The sequence below is a fragment of the Sarcophilus harrisii genome, chromosome 3, assembly GCF_902635505.1.
Source record: "Sarcophilus harrisii chromosome 3, mSarHar1.11, whole genome shotgun sequence".
Classification (NCBI taxonomy): domain Eukaryota; kingdom Metazoa; phylum Chordata; class Mammalia; order Dasyuromorphia; family Dasyuridae; genus Sarcophilus; species Sarcophilus harrisii.
In genome coordinates this window covers 30,658,550-30,671,411 of record NC_045428.1, presented here as the reverse complement: position 1 = coordinate 30,671,411, position 12,862 = coordinate 30,658,550, and the positions used below count along the sequence as shown (strand labels likewise).

Below are 12,862 nucleotides of genomic sequence, written 5' to 3'. Positions count from 1 at the left end.
GACAAAACCAGGGTTTAAAAAATCCCTGTGAGGAAAAAAAAGCCCTCATCTCATCAAAACTTCAGGTCTTTATGTGCTTTCAGTAGCCATTTGCTAAAAGTAGACTTTCTACTTGAAATAAGATGAGGACAGGAGGATGCAGATTTCTCTGAATTCATAAAGACAACTGATCATCAGCAGTGTGCTAGAAATGCAAATCCATTCGCTTGGACGTTTCTTAAGTGCCCATCAACCAGCAAGCATTTATTAAACACCAACTAGGGGCCAGATCATGTGCTCAGCACTGCGGATGGAAGGACAAAAATAAACGAATCAATAAATGAATAAGCCTTTGTCCACAAGGAGTCCACATTCTATTGGGGTTAGAAGGAAGAGTTTGCAACAGGTACACAGATCACTGAATGCAAGGTGTGAAATAAGTGATTCAAGGTAATTTCCAGCACTTGTCATGAGGGCTTCAGAGGGGCAGAGGGAGGAGAAGAGGGGAGATGGGGATCAGGAAAAACTCCTCAAAAGAGAATACTTAAATGGGGCTGTTTCCAAAAGTTTATGAGTCTGTGAGGCAGAGGGAAGAAGGGAGGACATGAACATACCATCTACAGAAAGGGGTGGACACGGAAAATGAGACACCATGTTTTAGGAACAGATATTAGGTCACTTTTACTGAGGAGAGCTTGCAAGTGACACTTGCCATTGGTTTAATGTATTGGTTAGTTTTGCTGAATGCTGTTTTATTCCCCCCGCCTTACCCTCTGTCTTTTTTATTCCATGTTACAAGAGATAAATCTCTAGGGAAAGATACTGCAGGGTATTTCCAAAAGTCTTACTACAGTTTTAACTTAAGATTGCACTCAGACTTTTAGAACAACTTGTACTGGAAAATCAAGGCTATATAAAGAAAGAAAGAAAGAAAGAAAGAAAGAAAGAAAGAAAGAAAGAAAGAAAGAAAGAAGAAAAAATAAGAATGAAGGAGAGAGATTCTTGGATTTGAAATGACAATTTCAAAAAATTAGAATCTCAATGACATTGATTAAAAGATGCCCATCTAACCAAGTTCTATTTCCTCATCTGTAAAATCAGAGATTCCAATTGGATTATCTCCAAGACCATTTACAGCTCTGAAAGTCCCATGATGCCTTTCAAATTATCTCATTTGATCATTAGGATTCTGTGAGGTAGAAAGTGCAATTACCATTTGCTCCATTTTACAGATGATGAAACTAAGGTTCACTGATGCAGAGAATTTCCATCATGACAGAACCAGTCCAGTGTGCTCTCCACAACGCCATCTTGCCTCTTTCTCTATACATTGATGGGAAAGAAAATGCCTTTTTTTATATAAAACCACAGGTCACTGAGTAAATCTTGAGGCTGCCTAAAAGTCTTGGTAGGTAGGTAGTGAACAACGGCTCAACTTCAGAGGAATGTTGTTTCTGTCATTCGTGCTTCATAAAGGGATTGTAACGCACAGGGAATACTCCCGTGCTAAGCCACAAGAGTGCATCTGTCCCTCTCCAAGGCAACAAAAGCTGTTTCATAAAAAAAAATAAATGAATGAATTTTTTAAAAGCTGCTTTGGCACCCAGCTTCCAGGATGTTGTGATAGCCTAGTAAAAACGACTCCAGTTCTGGGCTCCGTGTATCAAAAGGCTTTTTATCCCACTGATATATGTGCATTTTCAATAAAGGCCTGGTAACACAGTTTAACACAAAGGTACTTTCAGTCCCAAGAACTGGAATGTCAAGTGCTCCCAGCTCTCTGAATGCCTCTGATGTCTTCTGGGCAATGACTTCCATTTGTCCTTTTATCACTGCAGCCACGATAATATTCCGAATCCACCAGGTGAGAAAAGAGAGAGATGCACTTTTGTCTGATGGTTTGAGAACAAACAAAAATCTGAGTATAACGCTGTTCTATCAAGAATTGCTCTCCTCTCTCCTCTCCTCCCCCCTTCCCCACATTCAAATTTCATTTTTAAAAGCGCCATTTAGCCAGCATTTATTAAATGGCTACTCCCCACAAGTTGCTGGGCTAGACCTTAGGTATTCAAAGACAAAACCATACAGTCCCTGCCTGTGAATGACTTATGTCTTTTAAGAAAATAAAAATGTACACAGAGAGATGAATTAATTGGGAATGAGAGGAGGAGAGTACTGGCCAGTTCCATCAGGAAAGATTTTATATAGGAGGTGGCCCCTGAGCTGAACTTTGAAAGGAGCCAAGGACTCCATGATTCAAAGGTGAAGAGAGAGGGCACTCCAACTCTAGTGGACAGCAATCCTGTTTACTGAGACTGGCCAGTAGATCATTAAAACTAGAACAGAGAATGAATGAGGAGCAGGAATTTGAATTAAGTCTGGAGAGGTTAAAGCCAGACTATCAAACAACAGACTGTTTTTTATCTTAAAGGCCATAGGAAGTCACAAGCTTCAAGCCAATTTCAAAGCAATTTTAATCAGAATTAGAATTAAAATTTGGTCCCTTTGGAATCACACGTATTTAAAAGATTCAGAACAGAAAATGGAAGGAACAGTGTATTCGCGGTCAGAAAGCAAGGGTTCAAACACTAGTCTCACTACAGGTAACCTTTGGTAAATGAGTTAAAAGCTCAGCCTAGATTTTCTTCATCTATAAATAATTTAGACGTGAAAGGAATTCTCACCATGAGAGAGAAGTGATTGTTCAGCCTCTGCTTGACAACCTCACAGGAAGGGATCCCCATCGCTCTTGAAGCAGGTCATTCCACCTTGAGACACCCTAATAGTGAAGAAGCTTGTCCCAAACATCCAACCTAAATTGGCCTTTTTTGCAGCTTCGGGTTCTGGTGATTGGTTCTGCCCTCTATAGCCCTCTAAACAATTATCCCCATGATAGCTCACAAATGCTTGTTACCATCTATCATATCCCACTCTACGCCCACATCTTTTCTCCTCCAGGCTAAACATGCCAGTCAAGGTGGTCCTTCTCTAGACATTTCACTTTAGCAACATTAGACCATGATCCCCAGGATTAAACCCAGATATCTTAGATAAGATAGGACAGAGGAAAAGTGCTACGGAACTCTCATCTCCCTGTTCCTAAAAATCATGATTGCTAATGCAACCCGTTCATACGGCTAATCTCACAGAGCTTTCTATCTACAAAACCACCTTATTCAGAATAACTGATATTATTCTACCAATGTTTTCTCTGGTTTTATACTTCTAAGGTTGATTTTTTTTGGTATTTAAGTGCAAGACTTCATATTTATCCATACTGAGTTTCATCTTAGCAGGTTATTTTAAAATGTCACCCCATTTGAATATCATTTTATTAGTTCCACACATAGGAGACTCATAGGAGAGGGTAAAGAATTGTATCTGTTATTTATAGGATACTGTTGGTACTATATAATTTCTATATTTTGTCTGTGGGGTGAAAAAAAGTCTGTCCTCTACTCTGTTAGCATTATTATCTTGAGTGCTTGTACGGGAACCGGGGTCATTTAACCCATATCTGTAGAGAGGCAAGCTACATTTTATGATTCCCAGAAAAAACTATGGGTGGGGCAAAATGAGCCAAAAACTAGTAATGTGAGAGAAGAGATTTAATGTAGATGTTTGTTCAAGGGTTACACTACTTTTGTGATCTGGACATGTCAGTTAATTTCTCTGTCTTAACTTTCTCATCTCTAGAATGGGGATAATAATCCCTATCTCAAGGGGCTATTTTGAGAAGAAGATTCTGTAAACCCCAGAATACTACAGAAAAATGAATGGTCTTTATCAGATCACTGACATCCTTTGGAGAATGATGGTACTTCGATATCATTCTTTATTACTTTTTCAGAGCCTTTGTCTCACTTGCAATATCTGATTTTCTCAAGAGCGCCCTAGTCTTTTGCATTGGTTCTCAAGAGGTCAGTGGTCTGCTTATTTTTCTCTTCTAATAGAATATAAGCTCCTTGAAGTCATGACTGTTTCATACATTTGTTTTGCGCTGTGCCTGGCACAACGTAAATGCTTAATGAATGAATGTGGGTTGGTTGCTTGATTGATTTACTAACAGGTCCCCGAGAAGCCATGACTCTTTCTTTAATCAGCTGAGCTAAACAAGCAATTTCTGTGTCACAACCCCTCTCCAGACAGTCTTTGCCTCATGGTGCCTTCCTGACATTTTGGAAGTTTTTTCTTTCTCCTTCATAGCCATTCCATCCTTCACTGAAGCATCTTTGGATGCCTCATTGAAACTCAAAGGTGAGGTTGGGCCTTCATAGTCTGGATCCAGATTCTAACTGGTCTTATCACACTAGAAGGACGTCTAGTCCGGGCTCAGTGACACTGAGTGACCCTTGTGAACGTATGAGTTCTCCATAAAATAGTCTGTTAGGCAAATGTACATTTGACATGCAAACAAAATGACTAAGCCATCAGAATCTCTTCCAGGGGAAGGATCAGCCTATTAAGGAGGAATCTGGTGAGAATCTTGCTGGCAATGGCTATCCCCATACCCACAGCCTGTGGTTGTCACAGGACAACCTATTTCCTTTTCCTTTATAGAGATGGATAGTGGAGGCCTCCTTGATCTCCTAGATGATAACCTCCCCTTGCCATGTCACCCAGAAGATTTTAGTCAACTTCTGAATAAGCAGTTGACCCTCTGCCTTGTAAATCTCAGAATCAATACCGGATACTTTGCCACATGGGAGGAGTCTAATGGCATTCAAAACCTTTTCTTCACTTGGAAGTTGGGCTACAGAAGGATTGATTTCAAACTGAAGCATACGGTCCATCCATGGCTTCAGCAGTGATCCATGACCTGGTCTGTTGGGAACAACACAGAAGATCTTTCCAAGTCCTTATATCACTAATCAATGAGACTGGTGCATCTCAATTACTTGGTGCTGATGGAGCCTTGAGGGCATGATAAAAGCGCTTTGGATTGTTACCATCAGCATAAAACTAAGAATCCTGAATCTAAATTTTGCTTTTACTTTACTTTAATGGAGTTAAACCCTGCCTTCTTAGAGACAGACAAACTATCCTGCTGGAATTAATTGTTTCCTGCTGGTAAGCCCTATGGAGCCATCACCAGCTGTCTGGACTCCTATGACTTTGGAAGAGTGAGACCAATTAGTGCAAATAAGAATCCCCTGAAGGGATTGAGTAGATCCCAAATTACATTATTTAAAATTACCATTATGTAAAAAAAAAATGGTCATTGTTCCAGCTTGTTAGAAATATGTGTTGCAAGGCTGAATAATGTGACCACTCTTCTAGATCCATTATTCATACTAATGGAGCCTAATTTTAGTCAATAGCATAGGGAACTCCCAGGAAAGAATCATCTCTGCTAGTACAAATTGGGCCTTTCTCTGAAGCGTAGAATCAGAGCATTGTCCAGAGCAGCCTTCAAAATTCCCCAGACCGGGCTAGAACCAGAATAAAATTTATTTGGGAAATATTAAAGAAAATAAATAGAAATACAATATACCACATGCTAGTTTGTGGTTTATGTAAGTTAATATGTACAGAGAACTATTTCTATTCAACTTTGACACCTCTGACCTAGAACACTAAGCAGTGAAAGGACTTTTCCAAGGTCACACAATCAGTACAGAGCAGAGGAGCAACCAAATCCAAGACCAATTCTCTAATGTATCACATTTCTTCTTATGAACAGCCACCAAAAAAAAAAAAAAAAAAAAAGGCAAGTATTGCTAGTATGGAAGTTTGATAATCTTATCAGATCCATTGCATAAGACATTCAGCATTTATTTAGAGCTGAATGCGTGGAAAACATTAAGCTAGACCCAGCAGGAGCCACTAAGATAAATGAGACGTTGAAATAACAAGAAGGAATTAATTGTACCAGCTCTGAGAAAAGCATTTCCAGCCTGCCTTACCTGAGCCATCATTTTAGGGCTGCCGTCTCCCCTCCAAAAGAAAGTACAAATAGTGTCCTTTTAATAGGTGGTTTTCCACATTTTTAAGCTTCCCCATAACCAAGCACCATAGTGAGATCCTCAGCCTTCTCAGGCAATAACAACGGGAACACAGGTCTCATTAGCGCAAGAGCAGAAAAGAAGTGAGCTTAATTAAGGAACCAAGCCAGTCAGGCTTGTTCTTTAATATAAATACAATTTTTGGGAAAGAAAAAAAATAAAAGACGTAGGGGAAAGGGGCAGAAGCACCAACCACCGGTGGGTGCTTTAAAACAATCATTTTCCTATCTACTTAGATAGGAAATGTTTTCATTGCATTAGGATCATAGGCAATTTTAAATTATATTTGGGGCTAATTGCAAACAATTAATTGTAAAGAGCTCTGATTTAAATGATACATTTTCTGTGCAAATAACACAAATGATTAATCAACTGTGTACAGTCAGAATGGTGGTTAGGATGTTTGTTGTGATCAGACCATTTGTCTGCTGCTTCTGTGGCTTGGGACTTCAGCTGGAATAGGATAATTAGAAGTAGAAGGAATCCATAGGCGAAGGCAAACTCTTTCCGTCTATCTGGTTCTTTTGCTGTTCTTCTCAGAATTCTGCAGTGTAGCTGAGCTAGATCCAAAGTTCCTCAGCCTGGTATTTGTTTTGCAAAATTCTCCTTTTCTTTGTTCAATTAATTTGATTGTAGCTAATAATGTGATTACATGTAATAAAAAAGTCACAATCATTATTATCATAGCAGCAGCAAGGTGATGCAATGGATAGCATGTCCGGCTTAGACTCAGGAAGACCAACCGTGTGACTCTGGACAAAGTCACTTAACCTTTGTTTGCCTCAGTTTCCTCATCTGTAAAATGAGCATAATAACAGCGCCTATCTCCCATGGTTGTTGAGAAAATCAAATCAGATAGGATGTGTAAAGCACTCAGTGCAATGCTTGACTTTGTAGGAACTCAATAAATACTTGCTTCATTAATCATCATCATAGGATAAGAACTGAACCTGTGACTTTACTGGTGTAGGAAACTCTCCCAATGCCCCTTCTCTGAAAGGTAGTTTCTTGTAGAGATGCTGGAACAGTGGGGTCAAACTCCAAGAGGGATAGGGAATTCTGTAGGCTGCATATTGATTTGCAAAGCCACATGTGCTTATATATTTCTTTTTTTCCTAATTTAGCAGCACATCAAAATAAGAGGGCCTCCAAATCTGGCCCCTATGTCCTAGAACCTGGAGAAATTAAATCCCTTGCCCAGGATCACACAAACTCTCTATGTCAGAGGTAATATCTAAACCCAAGTCTTTGTGGCCTCCTGCTATTTACTGCGCCATGTTGCCTGATGACAATCATCACCATCCTCATTGTAGTTATTTATATAATGCTTTAATGGTTGCTCTGTAGCTTCGGTGACATCCAACTCTTCATGACCCCAATTTGGGGTTTTCTTGGCAAAGAGAGTGGAGTGGTTTATAATTTCCTTCTCTAGCTCATTTTACAGATGGGGAAACTGAGGCAAACAGTTACGTGAGTTGCCCAGAGTCACACAACTAGTAAGTATCTGGGGCTAGATTTGAATTAGGTCTTTCTTACTCCAGACCTGGCACTCTATCCACTGTGCCATCCAACTGCCCACACTAATTATTATGAAGCACCTTAGCTCATTTGAGCCTTGCAACCCTGTGACGTGGGTACTACTAATATATGTAGGAAAATTGGTTCCTGTAATTTCATCAAGATGAGGGAACTCCCAGTGTGGAAGCTCCATCCTTTGGGACAGATTAGCAACAAGGTTAAGGGACTAGCCTGTGATCACCAAGTAAGTGTGTGAGGCAAGAACTAATCCCAGATCCTTCTTACTCAAAGGTCAGCACTCCCTTCCTCACCCTGGGATGTTTCTCTTGCACCTGGGAACATGGAGGTGTATTTATCTAGATAGCTATCCCCCAAACACAGGAAATCCCGGGTGTAAGGGCTCCCTCTGGACATCCGGTGGCTGTGTGATGCAAGGCAAGTCACCTCATATTACAGTGCCCCGGGCAACTCTTACACTAGAGCTGGCAAAGCAAGGCTGGGTGTTGAGCCATGGGTTCCATTAGCACATCAGAATCTTACTTGCCTCATAAAGTATCCCCGCCTAGGGCTCTGGTGGGTTTGTACATGTGCTAAAGAGGCAGGAGTTACCGTCATCAGACAGTCACCCCCGGAGACCGGTAGCACCCTCACAGAAGCAACACTTACTGGTATTGAGGTGCACACAGAAGGAGCCGTGTGTAACAGCCACATCCGTATGCATACCCTTCATCCCAAAGTCATTGTCTTCACGGCATAAAACTGATTTTGTTTTCTTTGAGAAAAGCCAAGTTGACGGTAAGTGCCATACCCAACATATGGAGGACTCGGATGGCTGCGATGTATCTATAATCCATTGTTCTTTTCTTTTTGACAAGCCGAATGATCCACTCAATATTTCTCCAAAGGCTAAATGGAGCCTTTAAAAAGTGTAATTCACAATCGGAAGATAGGAATTGTAAGTGTTTACATCTTGGGCACGTGCCTCGTGGATGTATCTTGAGAAGGAAACAGTCAAACCCAAGGTGGTTCTGGGAGATGGGTGGCGTTCGGGGGGCTCCTTTGTGCTTTGCCCGTTCATTAAGCACACACCTTTGCATTTCTGCCTCTTTCTGTGATCCCATTGCTGCATAGATGAACGGCAATCTATTTTACTTCCACGTTTTTGCTGACAAATGGAATACCTACAAAGCTGTAGCATATTTGAATAATCATGAGTTTATTTTGGAAGACTGATGGAATTTGGTTTTTTCCTCCTCCTGGAATTGTTGTTGTTTAGTCAGTCCCCAGGCCCTCCGGTGGATGCCGTTTGTTAAAAAGTTTTGTGTTTTTTTTTTTTAAGAAAATATATTTATTCAGAACTTCATTTGGATTTAATAGAAAAATGGCCCTCACTACGGCCGTGTGGAATACTCATTTTTCTCTCATGCAAACATGTGTCGCATAAATGCCACAGCCTCTGTTTTCCTCCAGCATTCTTGGAGGACAAGGAAGGAAACAAAAACTGGTCTGAGATTAATTTCAGGCTCGTGCTTTCCCCCTAAAATGGCTGTTTTTCATTGCCATTTAAAGAGGGCCTTGTGATCAATTCCCTCTTCCCAGCATGCATGACTGAATGAAAGCATTCTAGCATGTCGGCTCCACACATGTAAAGTAATTGAACCCCAAAGGAAAAGGAACAGAAATTCTTTGTTTTCAGCATGCCTTTCCTTCTTCCTTTCTTTGTCTTCCCCTTCTTTCTTTCCCTCTTTCTTTCTCTTTCTTCCTTCCTTCCTTCTCACCAGAGCTTTTTATAAAATGTGACATACAAATGATTTGGGAAACCCAGGTAAAGTAATTGAACCCCAAGGGAAATAGGACAGAAATTATTTATGCTTTGAGCTGTTCCTTTCCTCCCTTCCTTTTACATTCTTTTTCTTTCTCATTCTCTTTTCTTTTTTCTTTCTTTCAGCTCACCAGAGCTTTCTTTAAAATATGCTTAGAAATGCAAATGATTTGGGAAACCCAGGAGGCCTCTTTTAAAAAAAATAATAACTTTGAACAATAAGGACATTTGTTTGTGTCTTTCAGGTTGGGCTAATTGAAGACTTTCTATACCAATTAGAGGATAGTTTCTTAAAAACCAAAAAACTGAGAACAGCCAGGAGGCAGAAAATGAAAATGAAGCGACTTCAGAGTGTACAGCAGTGTTAGTCACTGGAGACATGGACCCCCTCCTTCCCACTCCCCCAACCCACCAACCACGACATCCAGTCAGTCAGAGTTTGACAGCTGGGACGACAAAGGCCTGCCTTCGGATGAATGAGGTGGCTCTTCCCTCTGGCTCATCTTAAGCAAGGAGATTCCATACTTCATTAGTCTCAGCTGGCAGAAATAAATGTTCTCAGAAAGTTTAACTTGGTTCTTATTCACATCCATCTTGTTTATTTAAATAGCTTAAAGAATAACCATGAGCATGGTTCCTTCACCCACTGTGCCCTTTCTGACGTAGAGTGGACTTTGCTCAATGTGCACATAGGGCCCTGCTAGTCACAGAGTTAATCATCAAGATTCATTCCCATTAGCACATAGGATTACTTTCTTAGAGCTGGAAGTGACTCGAAAGGCCTTTGAGTCCATCCTCTCCTCTGCTTCCATTTTACTGGTGAGAAAACTGAGCTGTGTAGAGATTAGTGTGCTAACTAGCTTGTAAAGAACATTTTAGGTTTGCAAATGCCTTTATTCATATTATCTCCCATAAGTGACTTGCCCAGAGTCACTCAGCTAGGAACTAAAGGAGGATTTGATCACAGATGTTTTTAATAGGACTAACAATAGTGATCTTTCTGCTATAACCACGCTGCCCCCTCTCTCATATGTGAATAAACGGCATTGAAGTAAACTTAAAATCATGACAATGATCATGGCAGACAATGGCATTTAGCAGCTAGAGTCTGTCTCAAAGTCAAGGAGATCCCAAGAGTTTTGTCTCTGAAGACAAGTCCTTGCACTCAATTATCTAGAGCCAGACCCCTTCCTAATGAATTTCAGAGAAGGTACCCAGCTTGCATCACTTCAGTATATATCCTTACATCCAAATTACCGATGTCAGTGAAATCCCAGGGCCACAATGACTACACAAAGGCAACATGACATCACTAAAAGAACTCAAGACTTAGAATCAAAAAGACCTGGTGTGTATATGTTATGTAAATATTCCTGTGTATGTAGGTATTGTATAAATGTACATATATACATGCATGTATAGATATGTAATTTTCCCAATTATATTTTAAGACAATTTTTTAATGTTTTGAATTCTAAATTCTATCCCTCCCTCCATTTCCTCCCCCCTCCCTGAGATGATGAGCAATCAGATATGGTTTATGCATGTGCAATCATGTAAAACATTTCCATATTAGTCATTTTGTACAAGAAGATGAGTTTTAAAAAATGAAAAAAAAAATGAGAATAGCTTGCTTCGTGCTATTTTTCAATTTCATTTTTTTCTCTTATTTGAGTCTTTTTGTACAAAATGACTAATGTGGAAATGTTTTACATAATTGCAACATGTATAACCTATATCTGATTGCTTACTGTCTCAGGGATGGATAGAATTTGGAACTCAAAACTTAAAATAAAAATGTTTAAAAATTAAAAGAAAAGAGCATGCTTCAGCCTGCATTCAAACTATTAGATGTTCTTTCTCTGGAGGCAGGTAGTGTGCTTTATCATAAGTCCTCTGGAATGGTCTGGAATCATGGTACTGCTGAAAATTGCGAAGTCATTCACAATTGTACATTGTACAATGCTATTCCTGTGTAAAACATTTGACTGGTTCTCTTCACTTTGCATCAGTTCATCTAAGTTTAGATTTTTCTGAAATCATCCTGCTTGTCATTTCTTATAGCATATAATACTCCATCACTATCATATAGCACAGTTTACTTAGCTATTACCCAGAGGATAGGCAGTGTCTCGATTTTCAGTTCCTAGCGATCACAAAAAGAGCTACCATATTTTTGTACAAATAGGTTACCCCCACCCACCCACACTTTTTTATGATATCTTTGGGATATAGACCCAGGAACAATACAGCTGGATCAAAGTATATGTACACTTTTATAGCCCTTTGGACATGATTCCAAAGTGCTCTCCAGAATGATGTGATCAGTTCACACTTCTACCAACATGGCATTCGTTGGGTCTAGATTCTAATTTCAACTATGTAAATTATTGGTTGATTTGATTTCTGACAAATCACTTTACCTCTAACAACCTCAGTTTCCTCATCTGTAAACTGATTCATCTCAGGTCCCTTTCATCTCCAGATCCCTCACTTTACCAAAATCACAGATTCTTGACACATTCCTTTGTGTTTTAGCATAATATATTCTCCCTCGCGCTTAGTGAATACTGCATTAACAAAAAATGTGTTAAGAACACAAACATTTGGCCTTCTCATCCATATTCCCCAGCCTCCAACAAACATACTCATATTTGAAGAGATGGTGAGTCACAAATCAATAAAGACTCAGAATTAGAAGATGTCTTAAAGAAAAAGACTATAAAGTGAAGGACTTGGATGATGATAAGTGGCAGAGTCAAGACTCAAACACATATTCAAATCCAGCACTCTTTCCACTGTGTATACCAGCAGTGGGTAACAGAAATGGTACTGGTGAAAAGCTAAACCATAACTAATGGGAATAACTCAGTTACAGACATAATAATTCAAAGGCAGGAAGACAAGCATTAAAATTCATTTGGGAAAGGATAAGTAGTGTCCTGGAAGGTGACAAAAGAAAAATAGAGAATTGGGACATTAATGATATATTGAGCGCATTTTAAGTAATGTTGAAATGCAACTAAAAGCGAATTAATGAAATTATGCACACACACAATGTATATGTAGGGAATATAAAAAAGTTGATCTATGATCTGCCTTGGTTGTATCCCTGGCTCTGCTACTAATTGTATGATCTTGGGTAAGTCAGTTCATTTCTGTGAGTCTTGGATCCTCCTGTGTAAAGAGAGATAATTAGACTAGATGATCCCTAAAGTCCCTTCTTGCTCTAACAAATTTTCTCTAATTATCTGGCTCCTCAGGGAGTTAATGAGTAGACAAAAAGAATAAAATTGCCCAATTTATTCCACTATATAGGGCTTGCTAGAACGTCTTCCTACCCTCAGGACCCACATACAAGCAGACAACTTCTTTAGCTGAAAATCCTCTTTAATCTCAGCAGAAGGCTAGTCTCTGAGGGACTACCAGATTCTAAGGGATGTCACTCCTGGAGGAAGGGACTAATGGTGATGAGGTCAACTCTTGTTGAACTAACACTAGTTATCAGAGCACTTGTTCACTTCAAAAATGTCTTTAT

General features: G+C 39.7%; 1 protein-coding gene across 3 annotated transcripts in view; it reads left to right on the top strand.

Moving 5' to 3' along the window:
• The window catches only part of SPATA16 (spermatogenesis associated 16), a 261,200-nt gene extending 251,308 nt beyond the window's left edge, over positions 1-9,892 (top strand). For 2 of the 3 annotated variants that reach the window (XM_031957676.1, XM_031957674.1), the window contains exon 10: positions 9,570-9,892. In XM_031957676.1, the coding sequence (XP_031813536.1) occupies positions 9,570-9,692 (123 nt within the window). In that variant the 3' untranslated portion in view covers positions 9,693-9,892. The remainder of the gene's footprint in view (positions 1-9,569) is intronic. The other variant, XM_031957673.1, reaches the window with a different exon arrangement.
• Positions 9,893-12,862: the final 2,970 nt, after the last annotated feature.